The sequence below is a fragment of the Mustelus asterias genome, chromosome 18 (genome assembly GCF_964213995.1).
Source record: "Mustelus asterias chromosome 18, sMusAst1.hap1.1, whole genome shotgun sequence".
Lineage (NCBI taxonomy): Eukaryota > Metazoa > Chordata > Chondrichthyes > Carcharhiniformes > Triakidae > Mustelus > Mustelus asterias.
The window spans coordinates 2,974,656-2,998,052 of record NC_135818.1 but is presented as its reverse complement, the minus strand read 5'-3'; the positions used below and the strand labels follow the sequence as shown (position 1 = coordinate 2,998,052).

General features: G+C 43.8%; 1 protein-coding gene across 6 annotated transcripts in view; it reads left to right on the top strand.

Moving 5' to 3' along the window:
* The window catches only part of aqr (aquarius intron-binding spliceosomal factor), a 255,999-nt gene extending 234,129 nt beyond the window's left edge, over nucleotides 1-21,870 (top strand). For 5 of the 6 annotated variants that reach the window (XM_078233268.1, XM_078233265.1, XM_078233270.1 and 2 more), the window contains 10 exons: nucleotides 2,685-2,894; nucleotides 8,803-8,940; nucleotides 12,089-12,160; nucleotides 13,035-13,222; nucleotides 14,320-14,491; nucleotides 14,705-14,875; nucleotides 15,994-16,079; nucleotides 18,882-19,056; nucleotides 19,156-19,269; nucleotides 21,416-21,870. In XM_078233268.1, the coding sequence (XP_078089394.1) occupies nucleotides 2,685-2,894; nucleotides 8,803-8,940; nucleotides 12,089-12,160; nucleotides 13,035-13,222; nucleotides 14,320-14,491; nucleotides 14,705-14,875; nucleotides 15,994-16,079; nucleotides 18,882-19,056; nucleotides 19,156-19,269; nucleotides 21,416-21,619 (1,530 nt within the window). In that variant the 3' untranslated portion in view covers nucleotides 21,620-21,870. The remainder of the gene's footprint in view (nucleotides 1-2,684; nucleotides 2,895-8,802; nucleotides 8,941-12,088; nucleotides 12,161-13,034; nucleotides 13,223-14,319; nucleotides 14,492-14,704; nucleotides 14,876-15,993; nucleotides 16,080-18,881; nucleotides 19,057-19,155; nucleotides 19,270-21,415) is intronic. The other variant, XM_078233269.1, reaches the window with a different exon arrangement.
* Nucleotides 21,871-23,397: the final 1,527 nt, after the last annotated feature.

The window sequence follows — 23,397 nt, the reverse complement described above, 5'->3', positions numbered from 1 at the left end:
ACCACCCCCACTCACCACCCCACTCCCACCCCCACTCACCACCCCCACTCACCACCCCCACTCACCACCCCCACTCACCACCCCCACTCACCACCCCCACTCACCACCCCACTCACCACCCCCACTCACCACCCCCACTCACCACCCCCACTCACCACCCCACTCACCACCCCCACTCACCACCCCCACTCACCACCCCCACTCACCACCCCCACTCACCACCCCCACTCACCACCCCCACTCACCACCCCCACTCACCACCCCCCACTCACCACCCCACTCACCACCCCCACTCACCACCCCCCACTCACCACCCCCCACTCACCACCCCCCCACTCACCACCCCCACTCACCACCCCCACTCACCACCCCCACTCACCACCCCCACTCACCACCCCCACTCACCACCCCCACTCACCACCCCCACTCACCACCCCCACTCACCACCCCCACTCACCACCCCCACTCACCACCCCCACTCACCACCCCCACTCACCACCCCCACTCACCACCCCCACTCACCACCCCCACTCACCACCCCCACTCACCACCCCCACTCACCACCCCCACTCACCACCCCCACTCACCACCCCCACTCACCCTCCACACTCACCACCCCCACTATCTCCGACCCCCCACTCTGTTCCCCTCACCTTCACCCTCCCCCTCTCTTCTCTCTGCTCCTCACCTCTCCTTGCCCCCCTGTCAGACTGAGGTTGGACACACAACACAACAGTGGACTGAGAAGATTGAGCATGTGGACATTAGGGGAGAGGATGTGTTGGAGCTTTTGAAAAGCCTCAAGTTAGATAAATCGCCGGAACCGGATGGGATGTACCCCAGGTTACTGTGGGAGGCAAGGGAAGAGATTGCTGAGTCTCTGGCGATGATCTTTGCGTCATCAGTGGAGACGGGAGAGGTTCCGGAGGATTGGAGGATTGCGGATGTGGTTCCGTTATTCCAGAAAGGGAGAAGAGATAGCCCAGAAAATTATAGACCAGTGAGTCTAACCTCAGTGGTTGGTAAGTTGATGGAGAAGATCCTGAGAGGCAGGATTTATGAACATCTGGAGAGGAATAGTATGATCAGAAATAGCCAGCACGGCTTTGTCCAAGGCAGATCATGCCTTACGAGCTTATTGAATTTTTTGAAGATGTAACTCGACACATAGACTAGGGATGAGCGGTAGATGTAGTTTATATGGATTTCAGCAAGGCGTTTGAAAAGGTGCCCCATGCAAGAAAGTGAAGGGGCATGGGATACAAGGGGACATTGCTTTGTGGATTCAGAACTGGCTTGCCCACAGAAGGCAAAGAGTGGTTGTAGATGGGTCTTTTTCAGAATGGAGGTTGGTCACCAGTGGAGTGCCCCAGGGATCTGTTCTGGGACCCTTGCTCTTTGTGATTTTTATAAATGACCTGTATGAGGAAGTGGAAGAATGGGTTGGCAAGTTTGCTAATGACACAAAGGTTGGTGGTGTTGTGGATAGTGCAGAGGGATGTCAGCAGTTGCAACGAGACATAGATAAGATGCAAGACTGGGCGGAGAAGTGGCAGATGGACTTCAACCCAGATAAGTGTGTGGTGGTTCATTTTGGCAGGTCGAATAGGATGAAAGAATATAATATTAAGGGTAAGACGCTTGGCAGTGTGGAAGATCAGAAGGACCTTGGGGTCCGGGTTCATAGGACACTCAAAGCAGCATCGCAGGGAGAGGCTGTAATTAAGAGGGCGTATGGAATACTGGTCTTCATCAATAGAGGAATTGAGTTTAGAAATCGGGAGATAATGCTGCAGCTGTATAGGACCCTGGTCAGACCCCACCTGGAGTACTGTGCCCAGTTCTGGTCGCCTCATTACAGAAAGGATGTGGAAGCCATAGAAAGGGTGCAGAGGAGATTTACAAGGATGTTGCCTGGATTAGATGACTTCACTTATGAGGATAGGTTGAGAGAGCTAGGTCTTTTCTCCTTGGAGAGGCGAAGGATGAGAGGTGACCTGATAGAGGTGTATAAGATGTTGAGAGGTATTGATAGAGTGGATTCTCAGAGGCTTTTACCCAGGGCTGGAATGGTTGCCACAAGAGGTCACAGGTTTAGGGTGCTGGGGAGTAGGTACAGAGGAGATGTTAGGGGTAAGTTTTTCACTCAGAGGGTGGTGGGTGCATGGAATCGGCTGCCAGTAGTGGTGGTGGAGGCGGATTCGATAGGATCTTTTAAGAGACTTTTGGATAAGTTCATGAAAGTTAGTAAGATAGAGGGTTATAGGTAAGCCTAGTAGGTAGGGACATGTTCGGCACAACTTGTGGGCTGAAGGGCCTGTTTGTGCTGTAGCTTTTCTATGTTCTAACACAGCACAGGCTTTATGGAATGATCTCACCCTCATTCAGGATGACTCCTCTAGATTTTCTTTCTTTCACTCATTCAGCCTCCTTGCCTCTGTTTTAAATTCCAGTGGCTAAGGCTGCGATATATATATATCATTACATACCAGCTTCTCAGTAGCGCACTGCCCAACTGTGCCACAATCTTAACAGTCATTTTAGTTCATATTTAAAATAAGAATGTTACTTGTGATATTTGACTGAAAATGATGGTATATCCACATGGCTCAGGTTCGCTGTGTCGGAGCTGCACGGACAGACATATGTTCATTTATTTTCTTTTTCTTCATTCTTTCATTCAGGTGATGTCACGCTGGGAAGAATATCTCAGCAAAGTAAAGGCCAAAAGTGGAAAGTCTGGTGAAGTTACAGTGGTGTCTGAGCATTTTCCATTCCACAAATACTTGGCAAATGCTCCCCAGCCTATTTTTAAAGGCCAATCGTATGAAGAAGATATGGAAATAGCTGAAGGTTGTTTCAGGCACATCAATAAAATATTTACGCAGCTCGAGGTAGGCTACACTTGTAAGATTAGTGAGAATTTCTTCTTCTGTTTTCAAGCTGCCAAGGTTTACTGCCGAATTTATCACTAAATCTAAAGCAATTGGAGAAATGTTTTGTTTACTGTCTGCAACCTGAAACTCCAGCTTTAGTCACAGCACAGAAACCAGAAAGTTTGAAAATGAACGCTCCTCCCTTATAGAAATATGAGTGATCTCTATCAGGGGTGGCCCAGTGGTTAGCACTGCTGCCTCACAGCGCCAGGGATCCGGCTTCAATTCTGGCCTCGGCTCACCGTCTGTGTGGAGTTTGCACGTTCTCTCCGTGTCTGTGTGGGTTTCCTCTGCGTGCTCCGGTTTCCTCCCACACTCCAAAGACGCGGGGGTTAGGTGGATTGGCCGTGCTAAATTGCTCCTTAGTGTCGGGGTTTAGCAGGATAAATGTGTGGGGGTTACGGGGATAGGGCGTGGTTGGGATTGTGGTCGGTGCAGGCTCAATGAGCCGAATGGTCTCCTTCTGCACTGTAGGGATTCTATTCTATATTTAATGTCTGATTTTTAGTTGTGCTTTTGGCTTGTGGTTGGTTACTTCTTAAACACTGTGTAATTTACAGGTAATATGATATTTGCAGTCAGTTAAGTTGTGACTGTTCCCCCATTGATAGTTTACATTTCGTATGCAGTACTTGCCATGTTATTCGAAATGACTGCTTATTAATTACATAATGTTGTAAACCCTGAACAGATTAAAATGTGAAAACCTTCTATAAAGAGACAGCATTCACAATGCTGAAAGTCGGAAGAGAGGAGAAGCATGCCATGTTATTTGTTGTCTCATTGTTTTAAAATGGTGACTTGGGATCTACTTTTGATATTAAACTGTGCTTTAAGCAGAAGTAAGGCAGAACTAAACATTCCCAGGTATATAGACGCGATGGTGGCACAGTGGTTAGCATTGCTGCCTCACAATGCCAGGGACCCGGGTTCAATTCCCAGCTTGGGTCACTGTGCGGAGTCTGTACCTTCTCCCCGTGTGTGCGTGGGTTTCCTCTGGTTGCTCCGGTTTCCTCCCACGCTCCAAAGATGTGTGGATTAGCCATGATAAATTGACCCTTGATGTCAGGGGGATTAGCAGGGTAAATGCATGGGGTTACGGGGACAGGGCTTGCGTGGGATTGTTGTCAGTGCAGACTCGATGGGCCGAATGACCTCCTTCTGCACTGTAGGGATTTTATGAACATTTTCAGGAGGGGTAGGGAAAGATAAAATGAGGAAGGATGCTCATTAATTTGAAAATGAATACAGCCAGAGAAAGAAAGATCTTTGCTGATGATGATGCTCAGATCTTCCATGTGTTCAGAAATGAGAAATTTAATCCCATTTTGGTGAGTGTATTATTGACTATCAGAGAGGGGGAGAATAATGATTAAGGATGATATTTGCAGTCAGTTTAAAGGGATAAGAATGTTGTACTGTACTTATGGGGAACTTCAACTATCCTAAAGTAACTTGAGATAAGATGGTGATTTTTGATCAAAACAGGAAGGGATTCTCAGAATGCACATAGCATTGTTTCCAGAATCAAGATGTCGATGGTGAATAAGGCAAGGTGCTCTATTAGCTCTGAGTCTGAGTAACAAAACAGAACAAGGAGCGGGTTAGAGGGACAATACTTGGAGAAGTTATGATGAAAGCCGAATCAGGCTCACATGGAGGAAAGAGTAAAGTTTATTTATTAGTCACAAGTAAGGCTTACATTAACACTGCAATGAAGTTACTGTGAAATTCCCCTAGTCGCCACAGTCCGGCGCCTGTTCAGATCAATGCACATCTTTTGGACAGTGGGAGGAAACCGGAGCACCCGGAGGAAACCCACGCAGACACGGGGAGAACGTGCAAACTCTACACAGACAGTGACCCGAGCCAGGAATCGAACCTGAGTCCCTGGCGCTGTGAAGCAGCTGTGCTAACCACTGTGCCGCCGTGCCACCCCTGACTGAAAGAGTACTGGACTCGAAATTAGCAAATTCTGTTGCAGCGAATGGAAATCAATAACTGGTTGGGGAAATGGCAGATTTAAAAGCAGACCAGCGGAAGATATTGAAATGTGATACAGATTAAATGTGTTCCTGTTCACCATGTAAAGGGGTATGTTAACGAAAAAGTTCCATGAATAAAGTGAGCAGTTTGAAAAGAACGTACTTTGGAAAGTGCCTTTTCATGACTTCAGGAATTCCAAAATTTCGGGTGGCACAGTGGTAAGCACTACTGCCTCTCAGCGCCAGCGACTCGGGTCGCTGAGGAAAGATAGGTTATGAAGCTAGGCTAGCTCTAAATATAAAAAATGATTGTAAAAGCTTTTACAAATATATAAAAAGGAATAGAGTGGCAAGAGTGAATGTTGGACCCTTGGAGGACGAGAGGGGGGATTTAATAGTGGGAAATGAGGAAATGGCTGAAACTTTAAATAAGTTTTTTGTGTCGGTCTTCACGGTGGAAGACACAAATAGTTTACCGAATATTAACGATAGCGGGTTGGTAGGAGGAGAGGTACTCAATACAATTAATGTTACCAGGGAGGCAGTGCTTGGTAGACTAACGGGACTGAAGGTGGACAAGTCCCCGGGCCCGGATGGAATGCATTCCAGGGTACTGAAAGAAATGTCAAAAGTAATAGCAGATGTGTTAGTGGTTATTTATCAAAATTCGTTGGATTCTGGGGTAGTGCCGGCGGATTGGAAAATGGCTAATGTTACGCCGCTGTTTAAGAAAGGAAATAGACAAAAGGCGGGTAACTACAGGCCGGTTAGCTTAACATCTGTAGTTGGGAAAATGCTGGAATCCATCATTAAAGAAGAACTAGCAGGCCATCTGGATAAGAATGGTTCGATTAAGCAGTCGCAGCATGGATTCATGAGGGGAAAGTTGTGCTTGACGAACTTGTTGGATTTTTATGAAGATGTGACTGGGGCGGTTGACGGAGGGGAATCGGTGGATGCGGTGTTTTTGGATTTCCAAAAGGTGTTTGATAAGGTGCCTCACAAAAGGTTGCTGAAGAAGATTGGGTCACACGGAGTTGGGGGTAGGGTGTTAGCGTGGATTGGGGATTGGCTATCCGACAGGAAGCAGAGAGTCGGAATAAATGGGTGCTTTTCTGGTTGGCAGATGGTAACTAGTGGCGTGCCGCAGGGATCGGTACTGGGGCCTCAACTATTTACCATTTATATAGACGATCTGGAGGAGGGGACTGAGTGTAGGGTAACAAAGTTTGCAGACGACACAAAGATAAGTGGAAAAGTGAATCGTGTGGAGGGCGTAGAAGGTCTGCAGAGAGATTTGGACAGGCTGAGTGAGTGGGCGAGGATCTGGCAGATGGAGTATAACGTTGACAAATGCGAGGTTATTCACTTTGGAGGAAATAATAGCAAATTGGATTATTATCTAAATGGAAAGAAATTACAACATGCTTCTGTGCAAAGGGACCTGGGGGTCCTTGTGCATGAGACGCAAAAACCCAGTCTGCAGGTGCAACAGGTGATCAAGAAGGCAAATGGGATGTTGGCCTATATTGCAAGGGGGATAGAATATAAAAGCAGAGATGTCTTGCTGCATCTGTACAGGGCATTGGTGAGGCCGCAGCTGGAATACTGTGTGCAGTATTGATCCCCTTATTTGCGGAAGGATATATTGGCCTTGGAGGGAGTGCAGAGAAGGTTCACCAGGTTGATACCAGAGATGAGGGGTGTTGATTATGAGGAGAGACTGAGCAGATTGGGTTTGTACTCGTTGGAATTTAGAAGGCTGAGGGGGGATCTTATAGAGACTTATAAGATAATGAAGGGGCTGGATAGGGTAGACGTGGAGAGATTCTTTCCACTTAGAAAGGAAACTAGAACTAGAGGGCACAGCCTCAAAATAAAGGGGGGTCAGTTTAGGACAGAGTTGAGGAGGAACATCTTCTCTCAGAGGGTGGTGAATCTCTGGAATTCTCTGCCCACTGAAGTGGTGGAGGCTACCTCGTTGAATATGTTTAAATCACGGATAGATGGATTCCTGATCGGTAAGGGAATTAGAGGTTATAGGGATCAGGCGGGTAATTGGAACTGATCCACTTCAGATCAGCCATGATCTTATTGAATGGCGGGGCAGGCTTGAGGGGCTAGATGACCTACTCCTGCTCCTATTTCTTACGTTCTTAATTCTGGCCTTGGGTCACTGTCAGTGTGGAGTTTGCACATTCTCCCCCATGTCTGCGTGGGTTTCCTCCAGGTGCTCCAGTTTCCTCCCAGCGTCCATAAATGTGTGAGTTAGGTTGATTGGCCATGCTAAATTGACCCTAGTGTCAGGGGGATTAGCAGGGTAAATATGTGGGGTTATGGGAATAGGGTCTGAGTGGGATTATGGTCGGTACAGACTCGATGGGTCAAATGGCCTCCTTCTGCACTGTAGGGATTCCATGAAATGCACTTCAAAGTCAATGGTTCATATTTAATTGATCAAGCAGTCACAAGTTTTAACATTTCATTCAAAGATGACAGCTCCAACAATGCAGCATTAAAGTGTCAAATGTTCCAACGTCCTAGGGAAACAGGTTACTAAAAAGGACACTTTATTATGTCCCTTATATGTACACAGAAGGAAAGTGAGAAATATAAAATCTCCCTTACATACTTTAGAAGATTAAAGGCAAACGAGTGGTTTACATCAAGCAAAATAGCAAAAGCTGTGTAAGAGCTGAAATAAAAGGATAATCCTGGACAGGATAAGACCACTTAGAGTGGAACAAAAGGGCATCTCTCACTCGGAATGATCGAGTATTTCCCATCAGTTTTTACAGAGGAATGGAAAAAGGCTATCTTGGGGAAGGTGTGTAAGAACATAATTCAACCATAAATTTTTCAAACAGCGAAGTACGAATAAAATCAAAGCAAAATATTGCAGATGCTGGAAATCTGAAATAAATGCAAGAAAAACTCGGCAAGTCTGTGGAGAAAGGAACAGAGTTAACATTTCCAGTTCAGTCTGACCCTTCTTCGGAACCAAGGAGGTTATTGTAGCAGGAAATGCTTTATCACATATGACTGTTGAGGCAAACTCCAAAACCTACTTTAAAGTGTAAGGGTATAAAAGTGCGAAAAGGAAGAAAATAAAAGAGAATCCAGACAAGGGAAGGAAATGGCATTGTAACCATTTTCTGGGTTAAATGTTTTATGCAGCAGAGCTTCAGGAAAGGTTTAGGTTGCTTAACCTGTCCAAAGGGCACCATTGTCCCTCGTTTCTAGAAATCGGATATCACATAAATCCATCCTGCTTTACACTTTCCAGGAGATACTAAATAATGCGCAGGTGATCTCAATCTACTCATTTTAAATTTAAACCCTTTTCAGTTTTTAGAATGAGCTTATTTTCTATCATCCGATAGAAGTGAATTTTCTGTGCAGTTTGTGCTTGATGTATCAAAAAGTACAGGGTGTTGAACATAAACCATTTTATTCATTATCATCAGTACTATTAGCGGCACAGTGGTTAGCGCTGCTGCCTCACAGCATCAGGGTCCCAGGTTCGATCCCCAACTCGGCTGACTGTCTGTGTGGAGTTTGCACATTCTCCCCGTGTCTGCGTGGGTTTCCTCCGGATGCTCCGGTTTCCTCCCACAGTCCGAAAGACGTACTGGTTAGGTGCATTGGCCGTGCTAAATTCTCCTTCAGTGTACCCGAACAGGCGCCAGAGTGTGGTGACTAGGGGATTTTCACAGTAACTTCATTGCAGTGTTAATTTAAGCCTACTTGTGACACTAATAAATAAACTATCTAGATAAGCTTCCAAATCTTTAATATGTAGTCATAGTTTTGCTTCTGTACAAAGGCAAATATCTGTGACTTTGTTTTTTTTAACCTTACTTCCTTGGTAAATTTTACAGGAGTTTCGAGCCTTTGAACTGCTGCGCAGTGGACTGGACAGATCAAAATATTTATTAGTGAAAGAAGCAAAGATCATTGCCATGACATGTACTCATGCAGCTTTAAAACGACATGACCTCGTGGAGCTGGGCTTCAAGGTAAAAAGCAATTCAATCCTTTAATACAGTAATTCTTGGAAGTGACTCAAGTATTTCAGAACAGCTTAACTCCTGATGAATTGAAACTTGGTATGTTTCCAGCCTGGTCCTTTCTTTGTGCAAAATAATTAAAAGAACAAAGGTGAAAACTCTTGTCCAGGTATATAGGAAAGAGTTGTACTTTAGACTGGATTCAATACACTTTTAAAGATGATATTTTTTTAAAAATTGAAGTATTTTTGAAAAGAATTGATCTGCAACTGCAATTTTTATTTAAACCCAAAACAGATGATGCAGATGAGGCCACGGATTGACATGTAGATAGGAGAGTAGGGTGGTGTGATGAAGTGGCAAGCGACAGGAAGGTCTGCATCCTGCTTGCGGACGGATGGGTGTTCAGCAAAGCGGTCACCCAGTCTGCGATTGGTCTCTCTGATGTAGAGTAACCTGGCATCTGCGCTATAGAAATGTAGCTGCTGACATTATTCACTGCACCATGCTTAATTCTTTGATTTGATTTCTTGATTTGATTTATTGTTGTCACATGTATTATACAGTGAAAAATATTATTTCTTGCGCACTATACAGACAAAACATACTCTTCATAGAGAAGGAAAGGAGAGGGTGCAGAATGTAGTGTTACAGTCATAGCTAGGGTGTAGAGAAAGATCAACTTAATGCAAGGTAAGTCCATTCAAAAGTCTGATGGTAGCAGGGAAGAAGCTGTTCTTGAGTCGGTTGGTAAGTGACCTCAGACTTTTGTATCTTTTTCCCGACGGCAGAAGATGGAAGAGAGAATGTCCGGGGTGCATAGGGTCCTTAATTATACTGGCTGCTTTTCTGAGGCAGCGGGAAGTGTTGACAGAGTCAATGGATGGGAGGCTGGTTTGCGTGATGGATTGGGCTACATTCACAACCTTTTGTAGTTCCTTGCGGTCTTGGCAGATTAATTCTAGACTAAGCATTGTAAAATGACACAAACTTGTATTTATATTTTTGTCATTTTGATGTACTTGGAATGAAGAATATAGCTCGCACCAAAAAACTGATTTTGTCAGTTCTGACAAACTCTTATATACTGTAAAAATAAATTTAATATTTCATGCTGCCGAGAAATTATTCATGCTCAGGGACTGCTCTGTGCAGTGCGTTAGCATAATGTCTTTTCACCTGAGGGGTGATTTGACTCTAGGTTGACAAGATGAATGCGTCTTCATGCATTGGTGATAAGGATATATAAAATTAGGTTGGGCACTTTCAAAGAATTATGTAAATTACAACATAGAATGAGATCATTTGACCCATGTGACTTTACCAATACTATCATTTTAACTGGAGCTATCTAATCTAATTTCCCATACTTTCCCAATATCGTTTTATGTTCTTCATTTTTACATTGTCCGATTTAAATAATGTACAGTGTTTGTCTTATTTACTTTGAAATCATCGCTCTATCTCCCCCTTTGGCCCTATTTCAGTGCAACAGGGAAAGTCATTTTATGAACCTTACTTTATAGGCTCTAACCTCTTTTTCCTGGTATTCTAATCAATCTATGCTGTACTGTTTTCATTGCTGAGACATTCATTCTCTTATGGCATCCAACTTCCAGTTGGCCTAACCAATGTTTGTTTACAAATCCGGCATCACATGGTCACTGAGCTCTGATGAAGGGTCATCCAGACTCGAAACATTGGCTCTGTTCTCTCTCCACAGATGCTGTCAGTCCTGCTGAGATTTTCCAGCATTTTTCTGTTTTTGTTTCAGATTCCAGCATCCGCAGTATTTTGCATTTATTTTTATATTACATAGTCACTGTTTTATTCATTACCTTTAATTATAACACCCAGAATCCGATTCTTCATAATGGCTTATTCTGGCTGAATTTCCACCGTTTAAAGTTCTATGTATACCTATGCCTAGATCTTGCTATTCTTTCACTTAATCTTATTATTAGATGCACATTTCCTTTTGGTCTTTTTCCAAAAATGGAAAACATGGGGTGGAATTTTACCGGCACACCCGCCCTGATTCCGGCGACAGGTGAAGCTCGGAGAACAGCATTCTCCGTTGGCCTCGGGCGGGATTGTACGAACTTCGGGTGGAGGAGCTGGTAAAACTCCACCCGGTGTTCCTCTGTATTTGAACTGTATTTGCCATTTATCTGCCCACTCTCTAAACCAGTCTGTGCCCTACTGCTTTCTTCTACTTTCTTCTGACTTGTTTGGTATTGTGAGCAAACGGAAAATGAATTTCTTTCCCATCCAGTTCCGGTGACCTTACCTACACAAAGGGGAAGAATCTCTTGCTGGCAGTAGAGGCTGTTGCACATCCTGGGATGTGTAGATTAGCGGGTAAATATGTGGGGGTAGGGCCTGGGTGGGATTGTGGTCGGTGCAGACTTGATGGGCCGAATGGCCTCCTTCTGCACTGTAGGGTTTCTATGATTCTATGATTTCTTTGTCGGGCATGAGTCGGAGAAATCTGCTTTCCTGGAAGCATACATTTTCTTAGTTGTGAAATGATATTTTGTACATTTAGAAACTAAATCCTGGTATACTGAAATCACATGCATATAAAGCAGTGACTGTTGGACAGATTAAAGGAAGGCTTTGCCCTGTATCTGATTGTAGCACATGACCTGAGCATACTTGATACTCAAACTGGCTCCCTGAATTTCAGAATCTTCCCTGGATTGCTCTCTCTATTTCTCTCTCTCTCTCTCGTTCTCTCTCTGACACTTGCATTCACTGACACTGGGCGGCATGGTGGCACAGTGGTTAGCACTGCTGCCTCATCGCGCCAGGGACCCACGTTCGATTCCCGGCTTGGGTCACTGTCTGTGTGGAGTTTGCACGTTCTTCCCGTGTCTGCAGGGTTTCCTCCGGGTGCTCCGGTTTTCTCCCACAGTCCAAAAGACGTGCTGGTTAGGTGAATTGGCCCTGCTAAATTCTCCCTCCGTGTACCTGAACAGGTGTTGGAGTGTGGTGACTCGAGGATCTTCACAGTAACTTCATTGCAGTGTTAATGTAAGCCACTAATAAATAAAAAAACATGTTTGTTTATTTTTGATGGAGGCTGGTGAGAGGGCAGTATTGGCCTTTGATTTGATAATATGAAAAAAATATCTTTTCCAATTGTTTTTGACAGTATGACAACATCCTGATGGAGGAAGCTGCACAGATTCTTGAGATTGAAACCTTTATCCCACTCCTGCTACAAGTAAGGTTTCTTTTAGAAGTTGACTGTCACCACATTAGAGCCTTGATTGCTGGGACTAGTGTAACAATGATAATTAATATGGTCAATCATTCTTTAGGTCAGTTTATCCCCAAATTAGAACAAAATAAGTTATATACTCATGGTGAAATTCTGCCGATGGCACTTAAATTACTGATATGGGATTAATTTGTAAACCTGGCTGCAAACTCATGGTTGGCAATCATCAGAAAGTTACTGAAACTTAACAAATGATAATTAACTTACTCCAAGCGAGGCATTAGCTATTCAGTTTCTCACTGATTATATAACTAACAGAATAAGGAACAAACCCTTGACTTCCAGATTTGAGAAATAGCAACTGAAATTGTAGAAATTGCTTCCAATTTCTCGCAACACCTTTTGAGACCGTAAATTCATAAGATATAGGAGCAGAATTAGGCCATTCGGCCCATCGAGTCAACTCCGCCATTTGATCATGGCTAATATGCTCCTCATCCCCATTTTCCTGCCTTCTCCCCATAATCCTTCAACCCATTCCCAATTAAAAATCTGTCTAACTCCATCTTAAATTTACTCTGTCCCAGCATCCACCGTTCTTTGGGGTAGCGAATTCCACAGATTCACAACTCTTTGGGAGAAGTGGTTTCTCCTCAACTCTGTTTTAAATTTGCTACCCCTTATCCTAAGACTGTGACCTCTTGTCCTAGAATGCGCCACAAAAGGAAGCATCCGCTCCACGTCTATTTTATCCATACTTTTTATCATCTTGTATATCTCAATTTGATCTCCCCTCATTCTTCTAAATTCCACAGAGTGTAGGCCCAAACTGTTCAATCTCTCAGGAAGTTGTTTATACATTGTCCATTCTCCATAGAACCCTGAAGATGGTTTCAGTAGACTGAAGCGTTGGATAATGATTGGTGATCACCACCAACTTCCACCTGTCATTAAGAACATGGCCTTCCAGAAATATTCCAACATGGAACAGTCACTGTTTACACGCGTTGTTCGTTTAGGCGTTCCAACAGTGGATCTGGATGCTCAGGGCAGAGCAAGAGCAAGGTAAGGAAAAGGGACTTAAAGAAAAAGATTAGCATTCATATATTTTTTATCCTTTCACAGGAAGTGGACGTCACTTGTTGCCCAAACTGAGGGGCTTGCTAGACCCTTTCAGAGGGCAGCTCAGAGGCAACCACACTGCTGTTGGTCTGGAGTGGCATATAGGCCAGAGCGGATAAGGATTCCTTCACTAAAGGACATTCGTGAACCGGATGGGCTTTTACAACAATCAGTGCTCACCATTACTGAGATTAGTTTTTGAATTCCAGATTTAACTGAATTTAAATTTCCCAACTGCTGTGGTTGGATTTGAACCCATGTCCCCAGAGCACTGGCTTACAAATCCAGTGACGTTACCGATATGCCATCGTCTCGGGCGGCACGGCGGCACAGTGGTTAGCACTGCTCCTCTCAGCGCCAGGGACCCGGGTTCAATTCTGGCCTTGGGTCACTGCCTATGTGGAGTATGCACGTTCTCCCTGTGTCTGCGTGGGTTTCCTCCCACAGTCCAAAAATGTGTGTGTTAGGTGTATTGGCCATGCTAAATTGCCCCTCAATGTCCCGGGATGTGTAGGTTAGAGGGATTAGCAGGGTGAATATGTGGGATTATGGGGATAGGGCCTGGGTGGGATTGTTGTTGGTGCAGACTTGATGGGCCGAATGGCCTTCTTCTGCACTATAGGGTTTCTCTGATTTCTATGATGTCTCCATCTGTACAGTGGATTTCAATAACTTATTGGCAGTGATATGTAACCAGCTTCCCTCTCTGTCTTTGGGGTGTTGGCCAGACATGGCAACTGTCCCATTCTCCCTCGAGTGCTGCCACAGGACCTTCCATATTCACTGGAGGTCTTAGTTCAGTGTTCCATTAAAAAGACGGCACCTCTGGCACGGCAGTACTCCCTCAGTATCAGGCTAGATACCGTACTCAAGTCTCCAGTGGGTTTGAACCCATGACTTTTGATTTGGAAGCAACAGTGCAAGCACTAAACCATGGGAAAAATGGGAAGCAATATTGACAAGGAATTTGTTCATTGTCCACTATTTAACTTGCCGTGCATCGCGTTGCTAACCTTTGTTCCATTTTACCTTTCCTTAAGTTTGTGCAACCTCTATAACTGGCGTTACAAGAAACTGGGCAACCTTCCCCATGTACAGATCTTACCTGAGTTTTGTTCTGCCAATGCTGGTTTAGTGTACGATTTCCAACTTATCAATGTGGAGGATTTCAATGGAATCGGTGAATCTGAGCCCAATCCATATTTTTACCAGGTAAATAGGGTCTTAATATCATTATAATTTCAAATGTCTATAAACTTAATTGACAGCTATTGAAGACAGATTGTTTGGATATTTTGCATCCTGATGATTTTTATGCTAAAACTATTTTAGCTTTTTTTTTGAAGTAATATTCACGAAGTTGAAGAATGCTTGAGTGTTTGCAGTTTTTACTTTGCATTGCCCGCTTTCCTGCCCCTTTGACAGAACCTTGCGGAGGCTGAGTATGCAGTGGCTCTTTTCATGTATATGCGCTTGCTGGGGTACCCTGCAGAGAGAATCAGCATCTTGACAACATACAACGGGCAGAAGCATTTGATTCGTGATGTTATTAATCAGCGTTGTGGTGGTAATCCTCTTATAGGACGACCAAGCAAGGTAAGGTTTCTCTTCAAATCTTGTTACACAGTTGACCTGATGTACAGCAGGATAGTGAACTATAGCGACATTTTGCAAGTATTGTCTGAAGAATTGACTGGCTGGACACTGTGATACAAAGAGTCCAGATAGATTAATTTTTCTTTGCTACTGGAATAGTGAGAGGAGATCTGATAGAAACTTATAAAATTCGAACAGTGTTAGACAGGGTAGATTCAGAAAGAATGTTCCCGATGGTGTGGAAGTCCAGAACTAGGCGTCATAGTTTGACGATAAGGGGTAAACCTTTTAGGACTGAGGTGCGGAGTAATTTCTTCACTGAGAGGGTGGTGAATATGTGGAATTCACTACCACAGAAAGTAGTTGTGTGATTTCAAGAAGAAGTTAGATATAGTTCTTGGGGCTCAGATGGAATCAAGGGATATGGGTGGAAGGGGGGATCAGGATATTGAATTTGATGATCAGCCATGATAATGAATAGCGGAGCAGGCTCAGAGGGCCGAATGGCCTCCTCCTGCTTCTAGTTTCTATGTTATTAATTTCCCAATCCCACATTATATGGAGGAGAACTGAGTGGAGGTGAGGCATCTCCTTCGGTGGGTGTGGGGGAAGAATTATTGGAGTGGAGTTGGGTATTGTCGAGTATGTCTCTTGGTGCCTGGCTCAGACTGACACAGGGAGAGCTCAGGTGAGATCTGTACAAAGGAAGGGTGACTTTTTTCAAGCAGCTGATGAAGGTGTCATGTCCTCCCCAAATAAATTGAAGCAAATTCAAGGTCAAATTATTTGATTGTTGAAGGCTGCACAGTAATGCAGTTCATGCAGCACAAAAACATGGAATAAACCTAGCCCAATCTGCTCCTTTACATGGATTATGTTGATTTTGTTCTTTTGTGGTCATAATGTGATCCAGAGCTGCCAAGTTCTGAGGAGTATTTCATTGTCCGTGCGTATACTTACTTTTATCACCAGCTTTCATAATTTATTTCACATATCCTCATACCAAACCTTGTGTACGTTAAAGGGCCTTTAAATGAGCAGGGAATTATTTTTTATCCCTCATTCTTGCTATCTTCCCCCAAGTTTTCAGTTCAAAAATGGCAGCTTTTATTTTCTAGGTGACCACAGTGGACAGATTCCAGGGACAGCAGAACGACTACATTATCCTCTCTTTAGTGCGAACTAAAGCTGTTGGACATCTCAGGTATGGTGTGTGTCATGATTATAGATCACTGATGAGCTACGAGGTGAGATTGTACTGAATTACAGATGTATATCTATGAAAGTCGAATAGTGCTTCAGTAGCAAGTTGTACAACTATATGAATATATTTCTTCATAATACATCAATGTCAAAGAACTTTGGGTCAATTCCATATCCAATTCTTGGATATAATTTAAAGGTTATTTATTCATTAATGTCACAAGTAGGTTTACATTAATACAGCAATGAAGTTACTGTGAAAATTCCCCAGTCGTCACACTCCGGTGCCTGTTCGGGTACACTGAGGGAGAATTTAGCATGGCCAATGCACCTAACCAGCGCGTCTTTTGGACTATGGGAGGGAACCGGAGCATCCGAAGGAAACCCACGCCAACACGGGCAGAACGTGCAGACTCCACACAGACAATGACTCAAGCCGGGAATCGAACCCGGGCCACTGGTGCTGTGATGCAGAAGTGCTAACCACTGTGGCACTCTGCCAATTTAGAAAATTCTAATTGACTGTGACACCTAAAAATCAAAAGTTACAAGTCCAAATGATAAGTCTGGAATGGGGAACGGGAGCTGCTGAATACAGTTAAGCAAGGTGTGTTTTTTGTCGGTTGTTTGTGCTATTCAAGATGTAGTTGTTGATGCTTAAAGTGGGTCTCAAGTTTTAATTTGCCATAAAAATATAATTTAAATAACTCGTATATCTCTAGAAATGCAGAAAAAGTGAAATGGACACTGCAGTTATATTTCATGCTATTAAAGGATTGGGAACTTGCTGTAACCCACTCTCTGCCTGACCACTTTGGTGATACCACCTACAATATGGGGTCAGCTTACTCCTATGTCAAACAGTGACAGTCCACAAGCTCTGACGAAGGGTCATCCCCAGACTCGAAACGTTGGCTCTGTTCTCTCTCCACAGATTCTGTCAGATCTGCTGAGATTTTCCAGCTTTTTCTGTTTTTGCTACCTATCCACCTATTAATCTCCATGTCTTTCCATACTTTTTCTCAGTACCTATCTGACATTAAGACTTGGACAAGCGAAACTCCTCCAACCAGATGTTAACAAACCTTCATCTCCTTACACAAACATTGACAAGACTCTGGGCTTGGCTTCTTCAGCCTCCTCAGCTGTCACCTCAGAGAAAGTCTCGAAGTACAGATTCTTGGCGTATTCCATCAACCCTAATGCCTTCTTCACACCTGACCAATTAAGGAAACAGTTTTATTTCACCTCCCGTCCATTGCCTGCCTCTCCATCAACGCTGCCACTGAATCTCTGATCCAAACCCTTGAGGATCTTCAGTCTTCTCCTTACTAATCTTCCCACTTCTTTCCACCAGAACTGCAACTCATCTGGAATGCAGTGGCCCATGTTTTCAACTTCGCCAAGTGCCATATTCCCGGCCTTGCCAAATTCCCGTGTCTTCCATTGCCAGCACAATACTGACTTGTTTGGACATTATCCACAACCTTGCTGTTGTCTAACTCCTTGATCCTGTTCATTGAATCCTCTGGTGCAGTGATGGGCAACCTAGGCTAGTGAGTGGGCTGTATGAGTGGCTCTCCTTCATCTCAATGGGCCATAAGATTGAAATCGAGCTTGTTCACTCACCATGACCCTTGAGTAGGATTGAACATATTTAATACATGCCCTATATTCTATAACTTATAAAAAATGCTTAATTATTGATATGTTGATAGAACTATCATCAACTTCAAGTTGTAAAGACAAAATAAACTTACATTAACACTGCAATGAAGTTACTATGAAAATCCCCTCATCGCCACACTCCGGTGCCTGTTCGGGTACACTGAGGGAGAATTTAGCATGGCCCGTCCACCTAACCCGCACATCTTTGGACTGTGGGAGGAAACCGGAGCACCCGGAGGAAACCCACGCAGACCCGGGGAGAACGCGCAAACTCCACACAGATAGTGACCCAAGCTGAGAATCGAACCCAGATTCCTGGCGCTGTGTGACAGCAGTGCTAACCACTGTGCCACCATGCTGTCCTCTAATCACATTGCCGATTCCAAAAAGGGTCACTGTGTGGAGTTCGCACGTTCTCCCCGTGTCTGTGTGAGTTTCTTCCAGGTGCTCCAGTTTCCCCTCTCAGTCCAAAGACGTGCTGGTTAGGTGCATTGGCTATGCTAAATTCTCCCTCAGTGTACCCGAACAGGCACCAGAGTGTGGCGACTAGGGGATTTTCACGGTAACTTCATTGCAGTGTTAATGTAAGCCTACTTGAGACACTAATAACTAAACAACATAGCAATATTGAAAGAGGGAGCTCCAGAGGGTAGAAACATAAAGACCAAAATATTGGCTGTTAATGATTGAGTTGAAAGCAAGGAGCAGTCCGGCACTGGAAGAGTCAATGAAGGAAAAGAGCTTGGAGATCAGGAAGGTAGAAAAGAATGAGATTACAGAGAGATCTAAATCCAAGAGTGTTTCAGGAGTGTAATAAATTAAAACAGAAATCAGTTTGTAATGAAAATCCATACTGACCAATTTAAAAATTAAGTTAAATTGTAAGCATGATATACGGCATAGTGTAACTGACCGAATTGAACGTGGTTGTATGAGCCATGAACGTGGTTGTATGAGCCATGAACGATCACCTTATAACTTTAGATTGATTGACAGTGTTGGGTTGAGATCACCTTTGCCAAAATGCCATTTATTAACTGCATTTTTATGTTTAGGTTATTTTTTGGATATTTTTCTACAGCAGTAAGCCTTGTTGCAACAGCCGGGATATTAACCATCATCTTTTTTTCTCCAGAGATGTTCGGCGATTAGTTGTTGCCATGTCAAGAGCCAGGCTCGGGCTGTACATATTTGCAAGGGTCTCGCTGTTCCAGAACTGCTTTGAGCTTACTCCAGCCTTTAACCAGCTAACAGCTCGACCACTCCAGCTACACATTGTGCCATCTGAGTATCACCCAACAGACAGACGGGTAACTTATATTAAGTAGCAAATGATTATCCTTTCTGACTGAACTTTAGCAGTGATTTTGCTGATGTTCCCTTATAACCATTTGTTTTGTTTGTTCCAGAATGGCAATATTCCAACACATTTAACACGAGTTATCAAAAACATGCCCGAGTTGGCAAACTTTGTTTACAACATGTACATGCAGATGATTCAGAATATGCACCAATGCAGAAAGGTAAAGAACTGTTTTAATTTCCCCCTCAGTCCTGTGTTCTTGCAGTTAAAACCTGTGTTTTAAAACATTAGACTCTGAGCTAAATGATGAGGATAAAGGGATCATAGCGAATTGCTTAAAAAATGAAAACAAAATTAATTTGCCTGAACTATATGAATTTCTCTTGTGCATCTGCCTTTCTTAAAATATGTGTGTAAGAATAGAAATCTTCAAAATCCTATTTGACTGTTCAAAAAGTTTAAGTTCCAAGTATCATAGTCACTTTTTTGAATGTTCAGTTATGTCTGAAATCAGTATTTCTCCATCACATTCTTGACATATGGGAGCAGCACTATACAGGACTTCTCAAGCCCACAGTGTCCATGAAGTCACTAACTTGATCTATATACATATGGCAATAACTGCCTCAAGTGCAGCTTGTTGGTTAGAGGCCAAGTTTTTCTAATTAAATTGTCAAATTCTGTTTGCTAACACCCCGGTGATGCACCTTGGGGTGTTTTACTGTTAAAGGCACTTTAAAAAATGAAGTCCAGTTATCTGACTGGTGAAGTGGTTTTGGGACACTCCGACATTAATACAGATTTGAGGCGAAATGATCAAATAACCTCAATTGTTTGTTTTATGGAGCAGTTTTTACTGCAATGCATGACCTACGAAGTTGAGAAACATTTAAACTTGGCAAATTGTAATTAACATCCTTCCTGCACTGATGTTAATTTCTCCATTTAATGAAATGGGAAAAATTCTGATACCTTGACAATATTAATATCCTGGGGGTTACTATTGACTAGGAACTTCACTGGACTAGCCATATAAGTACAGTGGATACAAGAGCAGGTTGGAGACTGGGAATTCTGCGGTGAGTAACTCACCTCCTGACTCGCTAAAGTCTGTCCACCATCTGCATGGCACAAGTCAGGAGTGTGATTAAATACTCTCCACTTGCCTGGATGAGTGAAGCACCAACTCACAGTGGCAGCAGTGTGTACCATCCACAAGATGCACTGCAAAATTCACCAAGGCTCCTTCGACAGCACCTTCTAAACTCGCGACCTCTACCACCTCGAGAGACAAGGACAGCAGATGCATGGGAAGACCTGCAAATTCCCGTCCAGGCCTCCCACCATCCTGACTTGGAAATGCATCGCCATTCCTCTCCTGTCACTGGGTCAAAATCCTGGAACTCCCTCCCTAACAGCTACACCACATGGACGATTCAGGAATGTGGCTCACCACCACTTCCTCAAGGGCAATTAAGAATGGGCAATAACTGCTGGCCGAGCCAGCGATGCCAACACTCCATAAACAAGTAAATTTAAAAAGATTATCAATAAAATTTACTTACATTTGAGTTCTTTATTTTTAACCTCGCCTTACTTGCAGATGATCAAGCTTGATATGTACTGCAGTGTAGGAATGAAAATGTTGGAGTTTGATTGTACCAGGAAATGCAAGCTTAAATTTTTAGCTAAATGTGGAAGCTCAGTGTGCACTGATTATGATTGATTTATTTTCGTCTCCTCCTTTCTCATCACATCATCTCTGTTTTCAGGACAGTTAAGATGCATCGGATCACAGCACGGTGGCACAGTGGTTAGCACTGCTGCCTCACAGCGCCAGGGACCCGGGTTCAATTCCCGGTTTGGGTCACTGTGTGGAGTCTGCACATTCTCCCCGTGTCTGCGTGGGTTTCCTCCGGGTGCTCCGGTTTCCTCCCACACTCCAAAGATGTGCGGGTTAGATTGATTGGCCATGATAAATTGCCCCTTAATGTCAGGGGGATTACGAGGGTAAATGTGTGGGGTTACAGGTGGGATTGTTGGCGGTACAGGTGTGATGGGCCAAATGGCCTCCTGCACTGTAGATTGCATGGTTCTGTGGATAGATTTGAAATGTTAGGGTTGCCTAATGAATGTTGGACGACATGGTGAAAGCTGGGATATTGATAAAATTGCTACATTTAGATTTGTACATTTACAAACTTAGAGAATTGCTGGTTTTCACAACAACTGTTGCATCAAGTTATGTTTCCACAGTTGCTTCAGGTTACTTTGATATCAACGCAGCCATTGCATCAGGACAGTGTATCAACACCAGTTGTCATATTGGTACATTCAGTAAATATGCTTTATATTTTTGTCTGCAGCAGTTACTTCCACCACCAGTCCCTCAGTCAATTCAAGAGTCAGCTCCGGTGCCAGATATGGAGAGTGTGGAAGAAACTGAAGAGGTGACTCCTGAGAATAAGAACGAAGAGACAGCAAAGGAAGAACATAAACAGATGCCCGAACACCCTGGCAGGGACAGTGACAGTGAAGGGAGTGGACCTGAAGAAGACAAAGAAAGCTAAATGGCACTTTGTTCCAAAAATCACATCTACAATGAAAGAAAAGTTTTTAGTGAATGAATATGCGGAAGTTAGACATCTCATTGTACGACTGTCCAGATTATTTATGTAGTGCATCAACCAGTATTCAAAATTCCAAAGTATTGTTATGTGGGTTACGGGAAATAGTTTAATTTGTAACAGGGAGGGTTTGAACAGTTAATTTTGTATTCTGAAGCATTATAATAAATTTTTGTACAAATTTTCTCACTGTCAGCATCTGCTTATCGTCATTTTTTGCATGTACTGACTGGCTCCATTGGCCACTTTAAGGAGCATGTGATCCACACATGACTGCCGACCATCGGTGTGGGGGTGAGGTGCAGTTGGTGGAGAATAGAAACAGTGGAAGGTTAGGAGCGTGGGGGATTCAGTGATGGTAATCACAGCTTTATCAGGGCGGCACGGTGGCACAGTGCTTAGCACTGCTGCCTCACAGCACCAGGGACCTGGGTTCAATTCCTGCCTTGGATGACTCCAAGTGGAGTTTGCACATTCTCCCAGTGTCTGCGTGGGTTTCCTCCGGGTGCTCCTGTTTCTTCCCAGTCAAACATGTGCAGGTTAGGTGGAATGGCCATGGTAAAATTGCCCCTTAGTGTCCCACAATGTGTAGGTGAGATGGATTAAGTGCTTTTTTTGATTTGATTTATTATTGTCACATGTATTATCATACAGTGAAAAGTATTGTTTCTTGCGCGCTATACAGACAAAGCATACGAGAGAGTGCAGAATGTAGTGTTACAGTCATATTTAGGGTGTAGAGAAAGATCAACTTAATGCAAGGTAAGTCCATTCAAAAGTCTGACAGCAGGGAAGAAGCTGTTCTTGAGTCGGTTGGTCCGTGACCTCAGACTTTTGTATCTTTTTCCCGACGGAAGAAGGTGGAAGAGAGAATGTCCGGGGTGCGTGGGGTCCTGGATTATGCTGGCTGCTTTGCCGAAGCAGCGGGAAGTGTAGACAGAGTCAATGGATGGGAGGCTGGTTTGCGTGATGGATTGGGCTACATTCATGACCTTTTGTAGTTCCTTGCGGTCTTGGGCAGGTGCTTTCTAAATGCAACTCTTCTTTTTGTCCCTTCCAGTTAAACAATTCATGGATGTTGAAATAGTAAAGAACAAAAGCAATTGACCTTCCTCCTACAGAGCATCAGTAGTAGGCCATTCCACCCATCCAGCCTGCTGTGCCATTCAAGATGATCATGATTGATCATCCACTTCAATGTCTTCTCCCTACACTATCCCAAAATCCTTTTCCATCATTGGTGTTTGGAAATCTGTCAGTCGCTACTTCGTTAACTGAGACCTTTGCTCCAGTTTATTGATAGGCATTAAAACATGGGGCGGCACGGTAGCACAGTGGTTAGCACTGCTGCTTCACAGCTCCAGGGACCTGGGTTCGATTCCCAGCTTGGGTCACTGTCTGTGTGGAGTTTGCACGTTCTCCTCGTGTCTGCGTGGGTTTCCTCCGGGTGCACCGGTTTCCTCCCACAGTCCAAAGATGTGCGGGTTAGGTTAATTGGCCATGCTAAAAATTGCCCCTTAGTGTCCCGAGATGTGTAGGTTAGAGGGATTAGTTGGGTAAATATGTAGGGATATGGGAGTAGGGCCTGGGTGGGATTGTGGTCGGTGCAGACTCGATGGGCCGAATGGCCTCTTTCTGTACTGTAGGGTTTCTATGATTCTATGAACATTATCTTTAAATTAAATCACATCTTTATTATGAAAATGTAAAAGCTTTACATA